Consider the following 24,114-nt stretch of genomic DNA (forward strand, 5'->3'; position numbering starts at 1 on the left):
GTTGGTTGGTTGATGGTAGGTTACAAATGTCTTTTGAAATCAAGAGGTATTGAATAAAATTAATTTATAACACTTAATGTTTTTAATTTGTAAGAAAACAGTAACAATTTCCGTCAGCCAAGCAGCAATGGTCCGTGAATGGAGAGTATGTTGATTGACTTAATAAATCAGTGTAGAAGGTATATGACAGGCTAGAATGATGTTAGCAGACTGATTGTATCATGTAAAGGGGGCTCTATTTATAGTATTGACCCTTGGTACTTGTTGACAGATTTGTTATGTTATTGTCGTTTATTATCAAGGTACATGGTAAAAGATGCGTGTTTTTATTAACGCATTTTTGTAATATGACTTATGGTATACATATGTATAGGTATAAAATAGATAGTAATTTTATATAATATTGAAGTTCATGAGTACAGATATTTTGTTATAAAAGTCGTAATATTAGTGTATTAGATATAGTAATGACATTTGATTAAAAGTAAGTATAAATGTTACTACTGTTAATAAGTATAATTTTGATTATTATAATGGGGTACAAAGATGTGTTATGGTAAGTTATATATTTTGATATTATGAATATTTTTTGATACCTATTGTATTAAGTACAGCGTTTAGATATTAATAATAGGTGTTTTATGATTAACATAGTTGAAATGATGATATTCGTAATATTATGAATATCATTACATCCACCCTAGTTTTTTTTATATTATGTCCTCATAATATAGTATATATATATATAAAAATTATAAGAATTTGTTATTGTTATAAAGATATTTATATAAATTGAGAGTGGATAAATAGTTTGATTAAAATACTTATATAATTGTAATAAATTAGTTAAATAGTTTGATTAAAATAGTTATATAATAAAATTGGTTAGATAGTTTTGTTTTAGAATAGTTATATAATATAAATAAAATTGGTTAAATAGTTTTGTTTAAAATAGTTATATAATATAAATAAAATTGGTTAAATAGTTTTGTTTAAAATAGTTATATAATATAAATAAAATTGGTTAAATAGTTTTGTTTAAAATAGTTATATAGATATTTTCCTAATATTGGAAGCTGGAGACCATAGAATTTTACATTCAGTTGTTTCCTTGGGTATGTTATCCTTGGTTTTTATCCAGACATCTTGGTTCTGTTGGTGTTGTGGTTGCAAGTCATTTTTTTGTTCTATGGTATTTTTTTTGTTTTCTTTGAAATTGTTCTCATGTTGTTTGTGCATGAAGAACTGAGTGAGGTTGGAGAAGAGGCCAGCCATCATTTTTAGGCTCCAGCCAAAAGTTTGGTAGAGAAGTGAGATGTTAAGTCCTGTATTTAGTATGCTGAGTATTATTTTGATAATAAAAAATATTCCCAGCAATCCGGAGATAATATTACCAAGTGAGGTAAACCATCCCCACATTTTGTATAATTTATTTTCTACCATTAGTCCTATGGAGTTTTCATCGATGAGGCTTTGTAATCTTAGGCCTTGATCAGTATAGTCATATCCCAATGATTGTCTAGCGATATTTTTTTGTGCCGCTTCAATCTCTTGGGGAAATAATAAATGTTTTTGTAGGGCATTCATTATTTCATGACTGTATATTCCAGCAACCATTAGATTTTCAGGGCTTTTATATGTCCATGTCCATGTAGTGGCTGGTTTTAGGATAATAGGAGTTTTTATTTCTCTGATTGTAGGAGCAATCCCAAACCATTCTCCTTCAAGAAGGAAAGCTGGTGGTAGTATGGTATTGCAATCTACTTCGGTACCGTATTTTTGTAGAGTATGAGTTTTTGGTGCCATATAATATGTTTGATTGTTATATTTTATTGGCAGTTCATCGAAACAAGTTGTTAATGTGTTAATTTCTACATTGACGGGTTTGCATTTTAGGAGATATATTATTTCACCTGTTTTAATCGCGGTGTATCCTGGACCTTCTCCCATCGCATAGGCAAATTCTGATAGGCTATATGTTGCCAAAGATAACTTTTGTATTAGCATTTTTCTTTCGAGTTCACATTGTTTTATGAGCAGATCAGCGTATAGTGCTGTCATTGTTGTTTTTAAAAAATTTTCAATGTAAACAAACTTTGTATTAACATAAGCCATAAGGTCCGTGTTGTGAGGTAATATTTGTTTGGCTTGGAAATGGTTCATAAATTGTGGATCAATTAGAATGAACAATTGAGGGTGTTCGGTTTGAATGACAGGTATGTCGCAAGCAAATGTTTTTTTTATTTTCTTTAGAGCAAAAACTATATTTTCGGTTTCCACCATATATGTTTGTATTTCATTGAATAAATAATTTGTTTTTTTGTCAGTTGTAATTAAAGAGGCTGGTCCTTCATATAGTACATCAAAGTCGGTTTTGTCACAAATTTGTAGTATTTGGTCGTTTGACCATATGACTTCGCCTTTATATGTATCTAATCCATATAGTTCTGATAGCTTTAGTCTAGTGCCTGTTGGCATTATTAGTATATTATCTTTGGTTTGGGTGTTGGCTATTCCTTCGCCAAGGTATATCTTGTAGTTGCTTTGCACTACCACGTTTGTCCAACTGCCTCTGTCTGATGAATATGAAGCTCCCTCGCAATTTCCTTGTTTATCTAACATTCCGATTAATGTGTGAGTGGCAGTTATTGTTTGGTTTATTTTTAAGCCTGCTACTATTCCTCCAGTTGGGAATAAGTATATTTGCTTTTGGTGTAGCTCTGCGCATCTTGCACTTCCTAAAATTAGTATTTCCGAGAAGAACCCGCCTTCTACGACTTGTGAGTCGTCGAATGTTGAGCATCTAGTAATAAGATAGTCTACTGATATGAGACAAGATCTGTAAAATATTGTTCTTATCTCAGCCCTTTGTAATAATTTTATTCTTGGTATTTGTTTGGAATGTGGTAGAGGTGGTTGTTCGCAGTAGTCTATTTGTAGACTGTTAAAAGATGTGATATTTAGTTTTGGGCCTGAGCAATCATATGCTATGAATGCTTTTGTATATGATAATGTTGTGATGGTGATCCAGATAATTGATTTGAATATGTTCATGTTGTTGTACTATATTAAAATCTTAGTTTAATACAAGGAGAAGAGAAAGAAAAAAAAAAATTGAATTTGTATATATATATATATATTTTTTTTTTTTTATAGTTCTTATAACATAGATGTTATATTTAAGAACTTACTTTCTTTGCTCTTTTTTATTTTTTTTATTGTATTTTTGTAATTATCTTTTTGTAAGAACAAATATTGTATATATGAAAAATGAATGTAATGTGAATTTTGTTGGTTTTTGCTAGGGTATATTACCATATGAGTGGATTTGTATTTAAACTATATGTTAATAGATTAACGTAGGATTCATCTATTTTTTTTTTGTTTTTTAGAATGAGATTATTTATAAAAAATCTGTTGTCTATAAATTCATCAGTTATTTTATTTTTTATTAGTTTGTTTTGGATAATAGCGGACCTTGTGGTTTTTAATTCATTAATAAATATAGGATCATTTTTTTGGTGAAATTTATTAATGTGTAATGTTTTTGATTGTTTTTTTATTTTCTTTAATCCTTTGCTCATTATTTTTTGATAGTAATTAAATTCCTTTTGTAATTTCTCTTGATGGTTAATATTGAATGAATAATCTCGTAAATAATATAGGCCTTGTAGATCCATGGTTTCTATAAATGATGAAGGGAAAATTATTTTTAATAAATGGTAATTGGTAATAAAAGATTGTTTATATTATATTATCTGTGATAATATGGTTTGATACGTCTAACATGAATAATGTCTTCAGTTGTTTTATTATTCAATGTTAATTCTACTTTGTAATTTAATTCTGTAATTTTTTTTATTATTTTAAAAGGTCCTCTATATTTTTGTGCTAGTTTAGGCGATTTTCCTACTTGTAAAAATGGAAATTTAACTAGGACTTTATCTCCTGGATTAAAATTTATTATCCTGTGACTTTTGTCGTGATATACTTTTTGTTTTTGTTGAGCTTTTTCTACTATTTGTGGTATTTTATTTCTTATATCATTTAATTCTTTTAATGACTTAAATATATCATAGGGCATATTTTCGGGTATTATTTTATTATCAATCGGAAAGTATGGTTCAAAGCCATGCATGAGAAAGAAAGGGCTGTAATTTGTAGATGTTTGAGGAGTTGCATTATATGCTAATGTTATGTATGGTAAGAAATAAGACCATCGATGCTGATTATCGTCATTTATATAATTTTTTAATGAACTGCATAACACTCCATTAACCCTTTCTACGAATCCCTGGGTTTCCGGGGAATAGGCAGTAGATAATATTTGTTTAATACCTAGGTTTTTTGTAACTTCTTCGACTAATTTATTTTTAAAATGTGTACCCCTATCGGATGAGAATTGTTTAAATGATCCCCAGTGTGATACTATTTGTATTAAAAATTTGACTGTAGATTCAGCAGTTGCCGAATGAACAGCTTTAGTGAATATGTATTTAGTATTGCTACAAGCAGCTACTAATACGTATTTCTTTTTATTACTAGAAATTAATGGACCTAGATAGTCAAAGACTAATCTGTCCATAGGTTTATTTGTTACTGGAATTGGTTGAAGTTGACCTATTGGTTTTCCGGGTAATTTTTTATTTATTTGACATTTATGACAGGTTTTTATGAATTGAGTTGTATCTTTTGATAATGTCGTCCAATAATATTTGTTTTGTAGTTTATGAATTGTACGTGAAATTCCGGTATGACCGCCGATAGGTGATTCATGATAAGATTTAAGTACTTCATTAATTAATATTTTTGGTACAACTAGTAAATTAGTTATTTTGTTAGGAGGTGTGAAATGTTTATGAAATAATATATCGTTAATTGTTACAAATTGCCGTGATTTTCTTTTAATGTTTTTATTTATATTGTTGTCTTTATCGTCTTTATCATTAATGGCTTTTATAATGTCAGTGCAAAATTGGTCCTTGGACTGCAATGTTTTTATATCATATTTATCTAGATTATCACTTTTCGTTTCATTGTCGTTTATAATTAAATTAATGGCATTTCTTGATAGGGCATCTGCTACTTTATTCTCTTTGCCCTTTTTATATAATATTTCGAAAGTGAAATCTAATAATTTTAGAGTTAATCTAGCTATTCTAGCTGATGGTATTTTTAAAGTTTTGTAATATTGGAGACTAATATTATCGCAAAATACAATAAATTGTCGTCCCCATAAATATTCTCGAAAATATGTAATTCCAAAGACTAGCCCCAATAATTCTAAGGTAGTTGAAGAATATGTCTTTTCGTTATTTAATAATTTTCTGGATGCGTATCCTATTGGGTGTAAAATATTGTTATTGTTTGGCTGTTCTAGGCAGGCTCCTAGGCCTGTAATTGAGGCGTCTATAGTTAGAAATACCTCTTTGTTATCATCAAAGTGTTTTAATAGTGGTTCAGAAGTTAAAAGTTCCTTTAATAGGCTAAATGATTGTTCTTGTTCTTTTTCCCATTTAATTAGTTTTATATCACCCTTTATTAATTCGGTAAGTGGGTGTGATATTTTTGCAAAATCTTTAATGTGTTTTCTATAATATGAACACATTCCTATAAATGATCGAATGTCTTTTTGTGTTTTTGGTGGTTTAAATTCTGTGATAGCTTTAATGTTTCTGTTTAGCGGGGTTATCCCGTTTATTGAAATATTATGTCCTAGTAGTTCGATTTTATCATTAAAGAAAAAACATTTGTTTGTTTTTAGGGAAAAGTTCATTTTGTCCATAATTATAAATGCATTTTTTAAATTTTCTAAAGATTGCTTAAAATTATTTCCAAATGAGGCTAAGTCATCTATATATATGATTAATGATTTATATAATAAAGGTGAAAATGATTCATTTAATATTCTTTGAAATATAGCACTACTGTTTTTAAATCCCTGTGGAAGCCTAGTAAAAGTCATTAGTCCATGTATGGAGGTAAAAGCTAATTTATATTGGTCATCAAATTTAATCGGTAACTGAAAAAAACCACTGTTAAGGTCTAGAGAAGTGAAGTATTGTGACCCTTCTAATGCCCTGAGTAGATCTGTAGTCCTCGGTATAGGGTACTGATCTGTTTCAACCCTTTCATTTAGTTCTTTATATGAAACTACTAGTCTATATGAGCCTTTTTCTTTCTTTTTAACTAGAAAAGCTGGGGCTGCAAATTTAGAAATTATAGGGCGAATAATTTTGGCTTCTAATAATTTATCTAATTGTGACTTTAGCTCGTCTCTTTGTTGGGGAGATACTCGATGGGGTGCATTAAATTTCGGATCTTTGTAATTAGGTTTCATTTTAATTTGGCATGGCTCTATGTTGGCTGGCCTAACTTTGGAAGTATCTGTTGTAAATAAGTGTAAATATTCTTTTATTAATTCAATGACTTGTTTATATTCCACTAAGTTTAAATTGGCTGATATGTTTATTAATGTCCCTTCTTTATCATAAATAATTTCTTTATTAATAGGTATGTTATTGGTATGAATGTTATTAATTTCTTTATCGCCTGTTTTTATATTGTTATTGAAGGCATTAATTTTATTATGCACTACTTCATACTTAATGGTATTACTAATGGAATTTTTGTGCTTATTAATATTGTCATTTTCATTGATTACTTGGTTTACGTTTTCTTGTTTATTTGGTACTGATTCTAATCGTGGTGATAAATTTATTAATATGCCTTCTTTGACTTGTATTATTTTTTTATCAGTTATATTATTTATATTGCTTGTGTTTTTTGTTTTATCATGTATGGTAGCTTTATTATTTTTGTATTTATTTATTTTTTGTATTAAGTCATATATGGTAATTGTATTCATTGTGTATGAATATTTAATGGGTGTTTTTGTCGATGGTCTTATAGACTTTGTGCCTGGAATCCAGTGCGTGTTTTTGTTAACATTATATAATACTATCGGGGGTCTGTTATCGTTTTCTTTGGCATAAACCATTCCGTTTTTGGTAGTATCATCATAGATGTATGTATCGAACCCATAATGATTAGCAATAGAAGCTAATTCATCATCTGCTAGCCAGTAATTTGGAAGTTTATTTAAAGTTAAAAGTTCCAAAATATCAGAAATTGTAGTTATTTGATTGTTTCCGTCATTTAGTGCGTTGCATATTGCATATATGCCGCAGTTATCGTCTCCGATGACATTTTCGCCTGGTTTATAATTGTTAAATATTTTAAATGCTTTATCATTGTTATGTTTTAACGTATTTGTTGGTTTTATATTATTTTCTTTTCTGACAACCTGTGTTAATTTTTTGTGTTCATTGGTTTTCCAATTATTTGTTATTTCAGAGTCATTTATATGACAAATTATTATTTCAATGTCAGTATCTTGAAATTCTGAATAAATGAGTTGTTTTATTATTGACCAGTTACAATTATCTAAACCCGAGGCTAATTTAGGAATTGATAAGTTAAAATTGTTATTTAATATCATACATGTTTTTAAGTTTGCCAATGCTATTTTTATTGTATTAATTGTTGGCTTTTGATAGAATTTTTCTTTAGTTATTAAATGATAAATAAGTTTATTATTAATTCTTGTTTGTAAAACTTGTCCTACTTGTGGGTTTAGTTTAGAAAGAATATTTGTGGTATCTCCATATGTATTTTTTATATCAAGGGCTATCCCTTTGCTCATTTTTAAGTCTGCTGATATGCAGTGAGCTATGGAGTAGTCATTACTTAGTTCAAATATATTTAATTGTATTTCTTTAATTAAATTAATTTTAGAATCAGTAATGTTAGTATAGGCTTTTATTATGAGATTGTTATTTAGAGTAATTGTTTTACCTTTGAAATCTATAATGGCATGGTTTTTGGATAGGAAATTGTTTCCTATTATAAATGCACAAGATAAGTCTTGTATAATGTGCGTAGATATTTTGAATTTTATAGAGTTTATTTCTATTTTTATTTCCGTGGATCCAATTAAGATTAAAGGTTTGTTGTTGGGTCCCGTTAATTTCATGTTAATTACTTTGTTTATGATTTGATCTTTGGGTACAAGAGTATGTCTGATGCAACATATATTTGCGCCTGTGTCGATTGTTATTGGAATATCATTATTGTTAAACTTTGCTTTTATGTATAATGCATTTGGAATATTATTTATTATGTGTGTAATAGTTGGATTTATTTTTGACATATAAGGGGAACAATTTTTGTCATAATTGTTTAACCTTTTTATTGGTTTTTTGATTGTGGAAAATATATCCAACAGTTTTTGGCTAGGTGTCCTACTTTGTCGCATAATTGACATTTATTAGGATTTTTATTGAAGCGACAGTCTTTTGTTAAATGATTGTTGTAATTGCAATTGTCGCATTTTTGGTTGTTTTTAAAATTTTGTGAAGGATATTGTTCGATTGGTTGAGGCATTTGGTTATTACTGGTATTTTGAGTATTATAAAATGGTTTATTTATTTGAAATTTATTATTGAGTTTTTGTTGAAATGGCTGTTTAGGATAATTGGTATTTTTGAATTGTTTATTTTTATTTTTTTCGATTTCATCGTTTAGTTTTTTGAATGTTTCTTGGGATTGTAAGTTATTGTTATTCATTAATTTTATATTTTCTTCCAATTGTATAGTTATGTTGTTTAACTGATCTTTAAATATAGAAGTTTTTATTTCTGATGGGGCTTTGGTTTGTTCACCAGTAATCATAAATTCTATCATTTCAAATTTTCGAATATTTGCTTTTAAATCTGTGATATTATTGTTTTCTAAAATACCTATATATCTGGCCACAGTTGGTTTAAGACCTTTTATTATGTTTCGAACCATTTCTGGTTGTGGCATAAGTGGATCTACGCGTTTACATAAAGATTCGGCGTCATTTATATATGAAGTAGTTTGTTCATCGTCTAATTGTTTCCGTTTTCCTAATAGGATTCGAAGCATATCTGTTTGGGCTATAGGTTCAAATTCAGTTCTTAGTTTATGTTCTAAGTCCTCCCATTTTGTTTTAACTAATGCATTGTCCTCGGAATTTTCGAAAAAAGTTAAGGCTGATCCTTCTAGACATGCGGCAATATATTGGGATTTATCATCACTGGTCCACCCGTTTATGGAAGCTGCCCTATTGTATTTTTTTAGGAAAGAATCAATATTTTCGGATATGGAGCCTGAGAATCTTCCTGGGTCAAAATATGGTTTTTTACTATCCATTCTATTTAATTTGCCGCCGTTAATAATTGGATCAAAATTATGTTCTTCAAATGCGGAAAAATCTGTTGGTAGAGATTCTCCGTTAAGATATTTTAATAATCTATTTTTTAATTCGGGAACAAGACCTGTGTCTATTAGGCCTCTTTTATTTAATTCGGAAATTAACTGTGGTTTGTTTAATTTATTAACTCCGGTTGCTAATAAAATACAAACTGTGTTGTCTGGAGTGTTTAATTCCTCATTTTCTGAACTATTGTTATTCATTTACTAATTTTTTATGAGAATGTAGTGGTTGTATATTTGTAATTGTATTTAATTGTTATTTACTAATTTAATTTATTTTTAAGATGTTTCACTTGTTTTTTAGCAATGTATTATATTTTTTTTGGATTATGTATTTTATTTGAATATTAACACCTTTGTGTTTTAAATTATATTAATCTTCTTTGGATATTATATTTAGTTTAAAAAATTATATTAATCTTCACTGGATTATATATTTTATTTTAATATTAGTACTTTTGTGTTTTAAATTATATTAATCTTCTTTGGATATTATATTTAAGAAATTATATTAATCTTCTCTGGATTATATATTTAATTAAAAATTTATATTAATCTTCTCCGGATTATATATTTTATATGAGTATTAACACCTTTGTGTTTTAAATTATATTAATCTTCTTTGGATTATGTATTTAATTAAAAGTTTTATATTAATCTTCTCTGGATTATATATTTAATTAAAAATTTATATTAATCTTCTCCGGATTATATATTTTATTTGAATATTAACACTTTTGTGTTTTAAATTATATTAATCTTCTTTGGATTATGTATTTAATTAAAAATTTTATATTAATCTTCTCTGGATTATATATTTAATTAAAAATTTATATTAATCTTCTCCGGATTATATATTTTATTTGAATATTAACACTTTTGTGTTTTAAATTATATTAATCTTCTTTGGATTATGTATTTAATTAAAAATTTTATATTAATCTTCTCTGGATTATATATTTAATTAAAAATTTATATTAATCTTCTCCGGATTATATATTTTATTTGAATATTAACACTTTTGTGTTTTAAATTATATTAATCTTCTTTGGATTATGTATTTAATTAAAAATTTTATATTAATCTTCTCTGGATTATATATTTAATTAAAAATTTATATTAATCTTCTCCGGATTATATATTTTATTTGAATATTAACACTTTTGTGTTTTAAATTATATTAATCTTCTTTGGATTATGTATTTAATTAAAAAATTTATTTTTTTGTTGAGAATAATTTGATCAGAATTGTTTTTAATGATAGTCCTAAGTTTATTTAAATCTTTTTTATAAATGAGAGTCACTGTTGTTGGGCGCCACTTTGTAATGAATCAAAAATAAGCTAGCGCGTTGCTATTGATGAGACGTTACCTTATAATAATATATTAACTAAGTTGGTATAGTTAGCTATTTAAAATGGCTAATAATTAAAGGGATTTAGAATAGCGACTTCTTTTATCCTATCTTTTATTATCAAATTAAAGCATATAATTATTATGATAGATTGGGATCGTGAGTATACAGATTTATAAAGATTATTTAAATTAATTAGAATGCCTGAGTCTGCATGTCATGAATATATTTATTTATAACAACCTGATATTTTATTATTTATCAGATGTATAATATAAACTCTCACCTTAACTGTATAGAAGTTGGTTGGTTGATGGTAGGTTACAAATGTCTTTTGAAATCAAGAGGTATTGAATAAAATTAATTTATAACACTTAATGTTTTTAATTTGTAAGAAAACAGTAACAATTTCCGTCAGCCAAGCAGCAATGGTCCGTGAATGGAGAGTATGTTGATTGACTTAATAAATCAGTGTAGAAGGTATATGACAGGCTAGAATGATGTTAGCAGACTGATTGTATCATGTAAAGGGGGCTCTATTTATAGTATTGACCCTTGGTACTTGTTGACAGATTTGTTATGTTATTGTCGTTTATTATCAAGGTACATGGTAAAAGATGCGTGTTTTTATTAACGCATTTTTGTAATATGACTTATGGTATACATATGTATAGGTATAAAATAGATAGTAATTTTATATAATATTGAAGTTCATGAGTACAGATATTTTGTTATAAAAGTCGTAATATTAGTGTATTAGATATAGTAATGACATTTGATTAAAAGTAAGTATAAATGTTACTACTGTTAATAAGTATAATTTTGATTATTATAATGGGGTACAAAGATGTGTTATGGTAAGTTATATATTTTGATATTATGAATATTTTTTGATACCTATTGTATTAAGTACAGCGTTTAGATATTAATAATAGGTGTTTTATGATTAACATAGTTGAAATGATGATATTCGTAATATTATGAATATCATTACACGTTCAACTAAGTTTAATATCTGATCAACAAATGATCAGAGAGACCTTATAATATATACGTACTTGGTACTCGAGTCTCGAAGGCTACCAAAAGAAACAAACTACGTAAAAGTGATCCTGAATTACTGCAGATTGTTATGACCAGCTCGATCTTGTAATATGCCATCTACCAACAACTGGTCGACACATATTAATAATGTACAAGTTTTAAAAATCAAACGACCTCTTCTACAAAATACTCATCAAAAATTAAATAATATACAAGCAGATGCAATGTTTCGAACTGGGATGGAGTCGTGAATACAAAATTTTGAAATTAATGGTCCATAATTTCAACATGTCGAGAAAATCGTCGAAGAATGATATGCTGTGCTATAATATTATACTATTAAATATTAATACATTTAATTCGAAAATGTCTAATATATTCACATCTGTAATGCCTGTAGTGATCTTTTCATAATTCTCATAATATTATGCGTATATTTTGCTTGACAATAGTTTAATTGTTTAAGCGTTACTACACATCCAAATAATGGTTTCTTATTTCTGATTCTTCGACGTCGTTAATAATTAATAATTATTATGAAGTTGTACTACTTAATTAATTATTATTATTACAAACGATATATACCCTTTAACTGTACAATATTAAAACATGATATTTTAAAATATAATATCGTCGAACATTCACGATTTGAAGCATTGAAAACATATGTTCTCTAACGATTGCAATTTCCGCGGCGGTCAGACTGACCTCGTTATAATAATAATAATATATTATATCGTATTTTATTTATCGTTAAATATCATTGCAATAGGCTTATAGCACTTATATACCTGCTACTTGTGACCTAACCCGTATAGTGTGTACAATAATAATGTACAAATGCACAATAATATTATAGGCTCTCGTATAATCTGCGCAGGTCTAGTTGTTCGCCTGTTCGCGCACTGTCTGAAACTGTTCATACGGATTTTTTATTTAAAAAAAAAAAAATGACTAACCTCTAACATAAACTATAATATTATTATTATGATAATATGAATGGCTGTTTACCACACATTTATTTTAGTCCGGCGGCGGCGGTACACCGTCCAATGATTGACCGCGAATCATCGGGACGTAACGATAATATTATGTGTTATTCCGTCGACATGATTAAATCGAACACGGCACGCGTACACATTTCTCGAACATCGAAGAATATTATTAACATCAGTGCCGACAGTCGTGATTATTTCGACTGCGTGTGTAACAATATTATAATATCGACGATCTACGAGACGGGGGCGATGTAGGAGAACCCCGCGGGGAGCATATAGTCTGAAAATATATTATTGTTATTACTATTATTTATTGAGACGCGCCGCGCCGCGGTGTAAACGACGCTGACAAAACGCTTTTCGTCGATTTTCGGCAGACGCGTAATCAATTTCCAGGCGAAACCGTGTTTTACCCTTCGAATCCATAAATTTCGTTTGTAATCACCGTCATATACCTAATACCTACTATATGCATCCCATTTCAGCATTTTGTTTTAATAGCACACATAATATGTTATGATGGTTATATAGGTGATAGGTTCGATGTATTATAATGAATACGTGTGAATATTATCTCTACGATTCGTATATCATTATTATTATACAACTCTGCCCACAGACGACGACTGTTGCAGGTGTATATTATATAGTATGGAAATATTATTATTATTACTATTACTATTATAATAATTATGCTATAGTAATGCGCCAGGCGTCGTCGTGGGCTCTGAATATCATTGTATACAACTACAACATAAAAATATTCAGACTCGGAATTTTTATTAGGTACTCATAAATTAATATATCAAGGGGAACATGACGTTTCCATTTGATCGCATTAAGAACGCTAGCCAACATGTATATGTGTGTGTGTGTGTGTGTGTGCAAGTTAATATAATATATATATAACGCGTACTGCAGCCGTATATTATACGTATGATTATTACATTCATCATGCACACGATGAGAAATTACGGGAAAATACTTATTATTATTATTATTGATATCGCCAAGAGAATGATATAATATTGCAGTGCATAACACTACCTACTTTGATGTCCCACTGCTGGTAGACGATCGACATTTTATCGATGGATCGTACATAATATTATAAAATAATTCTATGAAATTGTTTCTCGACGGCTGTTTGTTTTCGGAGGTCTGATTTAAAAAATTAAAAATAAAAACTTAAGTGCTATTTAAAAACTCTCGCATAACGCGCGTATCAGTGCGTATTTCTCTTCATATTATATACAAAATAGTTATTTCAGTATACAGTTTTGCGTATATTTTATTATTATTATTATTATTATTTAATTCGTTTTACTACATCCGACTTTATTATTCGTAAATTAAACTTAATCCCGTTTAAGCACACCGAAAATTACCCAAATAGCAAAAATAGAAACGAATGAAAATAGTTTCGTCTGCGAGACTTCAATAAACTCCTTCAGCGCGTACGCAATTCAGCAATTGCAACCGACAACGACGGTGCAATGTTACATTTGCAAATGCAGTTACGTGGAAAACACTAAAACTCAACAGTATAAACACACAACTAAAAAGAAGAATTTAGTATCAGCTTAGTATCATCTAGTTTAGAGCATAAATTTGGCGGCCACAGACTCCGAGATAAGATTTATCTAGGACACGTCATGTGTACACAAATCTAATACTTATAATAATATGACTGCAACTTTAACTAAACTTGGATCTACCAGCCGTTTAAATCTTCAGGTGTGACACTTACCCGTTAGGTTATGTGCAATATAATGCTAATAATTATAAGATATCAGCAGTGATGCATTTATATCGACATTTATTTCACGACCAAGGCGCCCGGTGTTGTCGGATAATTATTATAATATAATATTCAACAACACTAAGCAAATATTTTCAATGTAATATTAATTAATGATTGCCGAAATTGATCACTGTGCGATCGACGGTTAAACGTCCACTGCAGCATACAATATAAAATTACATCATAACCATTCAGTTATAGAAATGCACATCATAATAACGAAACGGTTTGGAACAAATTACTGCCGCCGCCATCAAATACAATTTGTGATGATGCCATTATATTTAGTTATGTCAACTTTCGGAAAAATACTTAAATCTGGAGTTCCGGACAGTAAATATGCAGGAAATAGCGTCAATATTAGGTATATGAAAATCTACGCGATCGTCAAAGGTACGATATTGTATAATATTTAATTCGCAATTTTTTCATTGTTTTGATTTAATACGTCGATATCACTGCAATCACGACGATTATATTATTATATTTTAATTCGGTTAGCGACTAGTGATATCGCATTATAAATTATTATAAGCATATTATATTACGTGATTTTGAATATTGTGATAGCCAAGAATTCGTAGAAAATCAATTTGTTTAATTCTGATTTAGTATTAAATTTGGCTGTTAATCAACTACAATGATTATGTGTTTTGTGAGTACATCAAAATATAAGAACAATAACAAACTTTCTAAAATGGGAGTCGTCATGGAACGGGCTAGAAAAATGTACACGGACAATAATTGCAATAATATTATACCTACTTCGAATTGTTGCTTTTTCATAATTTAGAGTTGATCATGTTTTTATCAGTTCTATGTTTTTATTGCCATCAATTTCAAGTACGCTAGGATGTGATAATAATACCCAAAGCTGACGAGACACAATCAATCATTTATGGATCTTGGAAGGGTATATATTTCGAACCAAACTCTTTAAAAACGTGACGTGCTTTTTACATTTTCAAATCGACTATGTATTTTTACAAGAGATAAATGTTCTATAATATTATATAAAATATTAGATTTAACACCAACGTTATCTCGAGTGTTACAATTTTCCGTGTACCATTGTGTGCCGAATATTCGACGAGGAGAACTCAATGGAAATTCCGACGTCGTTATTAAAATAATATTATTCTACGTCGACTTGAACGATTGTTAATGCGATCGTAAATCCACATCCACAGCACTGCGGATCCACTGAAATAGCTCTCCGGGAATTAGAGTTGTCGCTAATAAAATATAATATTATATGATATTTTTCCATCTCCGTTGAAGTCGTATCGCGGAGACGACGGGTTAACTGTTCAGGACTATTATCGGTTGTCTCGTAATGTATAATATTATTATTATTATTATTATGAAGATGGTACGGCGGGAACGCCCAGCTCTCACAAACCCGCAAAACCCTCGACGCAGATGGTCCCCACAATATTATAATATACACTATTTATGTGAAAACTGGAGTTTCGGCATCGTACATAAACACACATTATACCTACATATATATTATTATATACGTTCAAAATAAATATACCACAAGAAAAAAATATATATACATGTATATATTGTGGAAAACGGAAAAGTTGTGACTTACTGCACTCGTATAATACAGGGTGATTCACTAAGCATTCTACTTAATTATGTTTAATTTAATTATGAATTTATTCATACGCTGATTTTTAGAATTATAGACCATATTATTTTACAATGCTAGATTTTGTTTGTATAATATACTTTAGAAGTTGTAGGGGTACATGCAACGGGTTTTCCAAGTAAGAATTAAAAACCGTTTTTTTATTGTAAATAATTAAGTTTAATTTAAAATTATTAACTATAATTGTTTTTGAAAAACATGATGTTGGTGCTTATTAATTATTTTAAATTGAAATTAGTAGTTCATCAGTCATTCAAATATTTATAGTATTAATAATAGTCAATAACAACGATTTTACGAAAATATAAAATATATCTGTAATACTTAACCATATTATTTATATACTATGATTATGGATAGATTAATATTATTTTGCTACATTTTTCAAATAATCTTAGCCTAACCTAACCTATATAATATCTTTCATTAGTATACACAAAGTTAAATAACTCTAAGACTGTTCGTCCAAGTCTTAATAATTTTTATACCTCAAGAATGTATAGAAAAATTATCTGTTATTCTGTTAGTTAATTACCGAAGAAAGGGGCTTAAAAATAGAAGTATTGAATCTCATAAAATCATTGAAGAGTATAAAAAAAGCCTTAGAATTTAAAAACATTGTCTTTTGGTAATTATAATTACAAATTCCAAAAGTCAAATGTTTATTAAATACATTAATTATTGAAAAAGAAAAGAGGAAAGTAGTTTACTACGTCGTACTACCCTGTATTATACGTTCCTCTGCTTGCGTATTTTTCACCAACGAAACTCTTATATAATATTCACTCGTTTACATGTTTTATTGTATACAAAACCATTTGACTAACTCAAAACGATATTGACACGCGGCCGCGGCTTCGTTTGACGGTGCGTCTCATATTGTATTGTATACCGTAATACATATACACGCATTATGATATTATATATTGTGATGTCTTCTCCTTTACCACACATTTAATATAATATATATGCACAAACAAATATATGTACTGCTGACACACAATACTATATATTATATATGTATATATATATATATAACATACCATGGTTGTACTTGATATACGCGTTTGTGTACAATTCTGCCATATCTGTAGCGTGTAAAAGGGTCGGATCGTGCACGTCTGTATACGTGTATATTATATATATTTATAGGCGAGCGTGTGCTCCCGTAAGAAAGGTTTTTCCGACTTCCTCCGGTGGGTGATGGCATAAATCACACATAGTCGCGGGTTTTCGACTGCGGCAGGATAAACTTTCCGAGCCGGGCGGACGGGTGCGCGTGCGACTGTAAAAATTATATTATTGCCGCGCGATTCACCCACCGCGGGCGGACATGATAATAATATATAACAACGTGCAGCGAGTGGGGGAAAAAAACACAACGGAAAAGTCTACCGCGTTTATCATCGTGTGGTCCGCGACGAAAACGCCATAAATAATATAACGATAAAATCGAGATTATCACGGCGGCGCCACTGGTGGATACACACCGGGACTGCCGGGCGGCGACTTGTATTATAGGTCGAAGCAGAATTATTTCATGCCCCCCCCCGCTGCCACGCAACCACCAACCCCCCGTTAAAAAAAGCAGACGATAGTTTTAAAAGACATGACTATTACGGAGTTAGGTATGGCGAATTCGATTTCTTCTTCAACGATCTACGACAAAAATGTTTAATTAAATGTTTTGGTTATTTGGAAAAATAGGATTTTATATAGTCAATATATACCAGTATACCACCCTGGTGTTGTTTGAAATATATTTTGTAAATTATCCCGGAACATAATATGTAATTTTATATAATACATTTATTAAAAGGAGACACTTAAAAGTTTGCCGCTCCGTCTACGGATTAACGAGAACTACAAAATTGCCATTCGCCCTTAAATAATAAAATGGCTCACCTGCGAAAAAACCGATTAATAAACGATACCTATATATACCGCATTAATCGGCCGAGCAAATTAACCTTAACATCGATCAACCAATTTAACCACCAATCTATAATATGCTGGTTTATAAATAGTTCACTACATTGATTTTTGCTCGTTATCGATTCTTTGTTTATAAATATTATATTATTATTATTGTACAGTATTCGTCGATCGATCGTCACGGTAATATAGTATTGAGTCGTAGCGTATTTATAACTACAACCGCCGAAGGAAAATAAAATATTTAATAATATTTTTTCTTCCTTCTCGTGGTGATTTATTTAATACTAACGATGTCGTCGAGACGTAGGTACGCTGTTTTAAACAACACAAGACTTAATATTTTCTTCGAGTACAATATAATCTGTTTTATCGTTTGCCAGTTATCACACGAGTATACCGTCGAACACGTTAGCTTCGGGGCTATATGTACAAAGCGTGAAATGTGAAAATTGTTTACTGGTTTGTTTGAATAAATAATAATATTCAATGATTTATGCGCTATAATATCGCCAAAAAAAAAAAAAAAAATCAATCGAAGATAAATGGCTCTATATTATATTTAATCGGGAGCGTAAAATCGTTTTGCAATTATTTAAATCGTCCGTATCGCGCCAGCCATCTTATACAATTCAGAAAACTGATAATTAGTCAGAGTAAATAAAAAATTGTTTAATGACGATTGTTTTTGTATTGTTTTTTTTTTTTTTTACTCTGTTATTGTTCTATTTTCTATTATTGTAATGAGTTTCAGTTTAACGTAATTTTATCATAATATTATTTCAAAAACATAACGCAACAGAATAATATACAAAAAAACCAGAGTGGATATCATTCGTCCATTCAAGATTTAAATTTTGATACAGTTATCGTGTTTATCTACTTCAAACTTCAAAGTGGACATTACACTTGATATTTAATTTCAGACGTTGTTTGTATTTATAATATTCATAAATAATAGTTATAATTTATAATTTCATAAATGTTTCCCGCTACGAGGAAATTAATTACAGTTCAAAGATTAACATCAAATTCTCTTCAACATTTCTATACAAAATATGGGAACATTAATAATATTGTTCGCACTGTGAATAATATATAATACTTTGTATAATAGTACGTTGCTTGAATTAGTAATGTACATTTTTAATTCGATTGTCAAGTTTCAATGTTTTTTGACTCTCGAACAAAAGCCAACAACGACTCACTGTCATTTCCCACACGCACATAATAATACTCCGTTTTCAATAATTATAATGCATTTATACATATAAATAACATAATATTAACCCTTGCAGCTAAACCGTTTAGTAGTTAGCTAATTAGATGCCTTTTTTATAGCAGTGTTGTCCACAATGTACCGAATCACTATGACGAAGAATTAATATATTACCTAATATGATATAATATGAAGGTAATGTTCGAAATAAAAACTCGATGATTAACTTGTATGTGGAATACCTATATTATATTTAAAAATTATTCAAATAATCGAACGTGGTCAAACTGACTCACTGACCGATGAACGAAGAGCCTAAAAAATGACTATTGAGGCACCATGTACCTAAGTGTGCACTAAATAAGTATTTTTCAAAATTCGCATTTTAAAGTGATGCTTGTACAAGTATTTTAAGATTTACGACGATCGATGAAAATATTTAAGTTTCGAACGTCATTACAACGAATATTAAATAACGAATTGAACAAAGTTTGAATCATATAAATGAACTCTGTTCAAGTTAAGAAACGGTGGTGAACTCGGGGCATGGAAATACTTTAAATTCGTATTTTTAACCTGTTAAATGTAATATGTTGATTTGTAGTTAAATATAAAATTATAATTTTGATGTTTGGAAACGATGATATATTCTGTGCTCGGTTAAAATGTGTTGGGCTGTTGGGCCAATTTATGTTATTATTTTCATATATACGAGTATTATATACGTATATATAACACTGTCGCTTGTTATCAGTTATAAGTTTATAAGTATAGTGTATTTCCACGCATAAACGTAATTTTCTATTTCTTTGAATTAACATCGCACTACGTTTTTTATAATATTATTATGAAAAATGGTGACTATGAAAATTATTTTGAAATCGCTACGGAAAATTGACTGTACCGAGATACCGTTATAAAGTTACTAAACAAGATGTATGTGCGTAAACTGCAGATAATGTCGTAAAGGAACCATCGAAGGAAATTAAAATTGATAACCGCGCAATGGATATAATATTATAATATAAATAATATGTATAGACAGTTCTCAGAAATCGAGAATTGTTTTCGACACAAACTTTTTCAGTCTTCCATAAACGATCGGATGACTTGGCAAGCAATAAAAGTGTATGCGTAACGGATAAAAAAACAACCAGCACCGAAAAACTACGAAAAACCAATAACTTTTTTTGTTTAAACGGTGGTTTTCGCAAGCTGAAGTAAAAATAACACTGCTGGAGCATGTAACTTAGGAAAAAAATACAGCGCCTCGAGATCTTGTCATTCGACAATCTTCGATTTTATGATGGCTTGGGTTATTACACGGTATTTTATTGCGACAAGCTCATAAATTTCTAGTCAAATCCGTGTTAAACACGTTTTAAAACTAGGCTAGACATATTATGTACTAGGAAATTATGAGGTACTTACCACCACGCGCCGCATCGATAAACCCGATCCAATAATAGCGGTGATGGTGATCATGGTGATGATAATAATAATAATAACAACCTGCGTATCGTTGAGCTCGATAACGCACTACGCCTATCCAACTGCACAGACATATAAATCTAACTGAAAACGAACGACCTTAAAATAATATAACCGGCAAGTTTCATGATTATTAAATAGTTTAACACCGCGGTGAAAATCAAACTAGGCGTGCGAATTCGTGCAAATTACGTGCTAAATGTCTGCAGAAGAAAAATTCCGAAAATATTAATTTGGACCACCAGGGCGGGGGGGGGGGCTGGCGAGGTGTGTCACTGCTACCCCCCCCCCCCCCGTGAATTTATTGTTTTTCGAGGCTAAGGAAGGTCTTGTGAATTTTCAAACTAGGCGTGTGAATTCTTGCGAATTACGTGCTAAATATCTGAATATAGTTTGTCTATATTTTTCGTTGGGGGGGAGGGGCTGGCCTAACGAACTTGGTGATTTGGTCACCACAAATTACTTTTTAAATTATTATTTTCTTTTAATAATGTATCATCCTGTTCAAACAATTGTATATTTAGTAATTTAGGAAGTAGGTACCTATATTACACTCAAAGACCATATTTTAGAATTCTTAGATTTTTTATACCACTTAAGAAGTGTCTCTAGGCCCTAGGGTGACATAAAATTATTATTTTCAAATAAAAATTTTTTTCTGTAGATTGCTTAGCAGTTGATTTAGGTACGATTGATTATTTCGTATTTTTACATTTTGATTTCTTTGAGTATAAATACAAACAAGTATAGTTTCTGATCTATTAAAATGCTTGTATCTACTAAGGATGATAATTAATAGCCCTCTTTAATTTACAATATATAAAATATATAATAGAATAGATATATTTTGTATTCTGGTATACCATCTGTATAAAGTGAGGATCTATAGGCTTGGCGAATCTTCATGTATTAAAATAAGTGATCAGATGGAGATGTATTATTTTGTATACAAACTGTGGATATAACCGTTTCATAAGAATCATATAGTTTTCTATACATTTTCGTGTAACACAAATAATTTTATGATCGCTCCGCATTACGAATGTACGTCATATTCACAATTCATTTTTATTCTGCAGACATTCATCTCTGTTATAATATAATACATCTTCATACATCTAACAGTTATGATGACTGTAAAAAAAAATAAAAGCTTAACTGCTTTTAATTAACTTTAACAGTTTAACAGCCATTACGATAACTATCTGTCTTAAAAATTGTGTTTTTTTAAATTTCTGGTCCATTATAAAATCGCAAACGTGAATTGTAAAATGTAAATATCCATTGTTGGTATTGTTAAATTAAACCCGAGTACAACGCATAATAATATATTTATTCAACAAGAATTCGATTTAATTAAATATAATTATTCACGTTTAAATTTTTTCATTCTCTCTTTTTTTTTAAAAAAAACAGCTTATTTCGAAGAAAATAGATTTTCTAATCGAGAACACCGCATCAGCAGAGATATTGTGTAACGATATTAATCTGCAGGTGTTTAATATCACGTAAAATTGAATTGCGCTTAGAATTGCTGATTAAAAGCTTCCTGATCATAATATTACCAATTTTGTGTAATCCTGATGTTGTAGATACGTGCCTATTATATAATTCCGTGTTGATTTATGCAAATAGTATTTATTTACTCATTTATAATTAAATCTATTTAAGCTGTGTATTCTTCTCTATATTTCCGTTTAGTATTACGTATATTATTTCGGTAAATTGTATTCATATTAAATCGTAGATATTTAATAGAGTGTGGCATTTTAATTTAAATGTAAATTAATTTAAAGCTTTTAACGTTTTATTTTAGCACATTTATAAATTATAATCATATTATAATTTTTGCTCTACTTGGATTTTGAGCATTTTTAGGTTTTAATTGCAATATTTTAATTTTTAATAAATAAATAAACTGTATTTACGTCATTTCGTTATTAGTATGATATTAATGAAAATTATCAACTGAGATTTTATTAATTATAAACTTGATAAACTATGTTAAATACTCGAGTTATATAGTATAAAGTTTATTGCTAAATAATACACTTTAACGAAAGTTAACATAAAACTAATAACAGTCGACTAATGTTTACAGTACGATAAAAAATATCTATTAAAATAAATACTATTTGAGTATCCACATAAAATACTTTTTACAACTTATTTTTTAAATACCAATGCAAAACTTATGTGGTATAATAGTTTTTCGGTCGATGGAAAATAATTAAAATAATTAGTATTAGCGTCAGGTATTATTGCCTATAAAAATAAAAATAAAGTGTATGCATAATGGGCGTATAGTATTAACATATATGAATGCACCCAAATAGAGCGCTGCAAATACTTTTTAATTTAATTGTATATTGGTTAAAAACTCGAACTATAAACGATTTCGTCCTCTCATCGTACGTTGAAATAATATATCACGTTTTGTGTGGTTATGATAATTATGACGACCTTCGGTCATCGTTCGTCGCCGGTTCTGCAGTTTACAATTAAACGAAGATTTATCACATTTTAAATTATATTATATCAAGGGCCTTTCATTGTTTACCTATCATAGAACGTGGATATTTGTACAATATAGAAAATATAGATATTGTACGATTAAATCACAGACTTTTATGAGAGACATTAAGATAATATTAAATGCGTATTATACACTTAAATAAATCACAATACATAACAATATTATATTGATTTTATATTTATATTTTATCGTACTAATATAACATATGTTTGGCATAAATTCTAAAAAATGTACCTAGTAATAAAATAATATATAATATTATAAATATACTTTTGTTTATTTTATCAAACGCTTAAAGCTTAAAATAACTTTTCATTGTCTCTATTCTTAATGATTATTGTAGAATTGATATTATTTAGTAGCTTAGATTTTCTAAAAGCATACAGACTGAGAACAATAGTTTCTTTTTTGGATGAGTAGAATGAAGTATAGTAACGCGGTTGGATATTAGAAGACGCAACGATAATATAATAATAGTATTGCGTGTATAGCATAGTGGTTCACATTACCTACATATATACAACATTAATATTATTTTTGTTATGATAATAACATATAAATAAATGATCACGAATTGTAGCTAAAAACACGGTTTTTGCGAAAAACGTAGTTTGTCATCTGTTTTGTACAATGTCGAAAGGAGAAAACGATAAAGCCGTACACACGCAGAATAAACCCAGAAAAACCTCTTGCTATGTATACGATTTTTCGTCGTGTATATGAATGTGTTTTTTCGGTAATTTAGGAAACGATGCGTCTTCTTTATTGCTTTCG

At 29.2% G+C, this 24,114-nt stretch overlaps 2 protein-coding genes across 7 annotated transcripts in view; one reads left to right on the plus strand and one right to left on the minus strand.

Moving 5' to 3' along the window:
* The window catches only part of LOC107162396 (monocarboxylate transporter 10), a 359,340-nt gene that overhangs the window by 300,734 nt on the left and 34,492 nt on the right, over positions 1-24,114 (plus strand). The gene's annotated exons all lie outside the window — the stretch shown is intronic.
* LOC149055167 (uncharacterized) lies at positions 80-11,637 on the minus strand. Of its 2 annotated transcripts, none has more exons than XM_089228030.1 (2): positions 10,940-11,637; positions 80-3,063 (listed from the first exon to the last, which is right to left on the minus strand). In XM_089228030.1, the coding sequence occupies exon 2, from the start codon at positions 3,052-3,054 to the stop codon at positions 1,048-1,050; it is 2,007 nt and encodes a 668-aa protein (XP_089084156.1). In that variant the 5' UTR covers positions 3,055-3,063; positions 10,940-11,637; the 3' UTR covers positions 80-1,047. The 2 variants fall into 2 exon arrangements, with proteins under 2 accessions (XP_089084156.1, XP_089084157.1); XM_089228031.1 differs by having other exon boundaries at positions 80-2,839; positions 10,940-11,635.

This window comes from Diuraphis noxia, unplaced genomic scaffold, assembly GCF_037042655.1.
Source record: "Diuraphis noxia isolate RWA-SAM2 unplaced genomic scaffold, SU_Dnox_SAM2 contig0005, whole genome shotgun sequence".
NCBI classification, from domain to species: Eukaryota; Metazoa; Arthropoda; class Insecta; order Hemiptera; family Aphididae; genus Diuraphis; species Diuraphis noxia.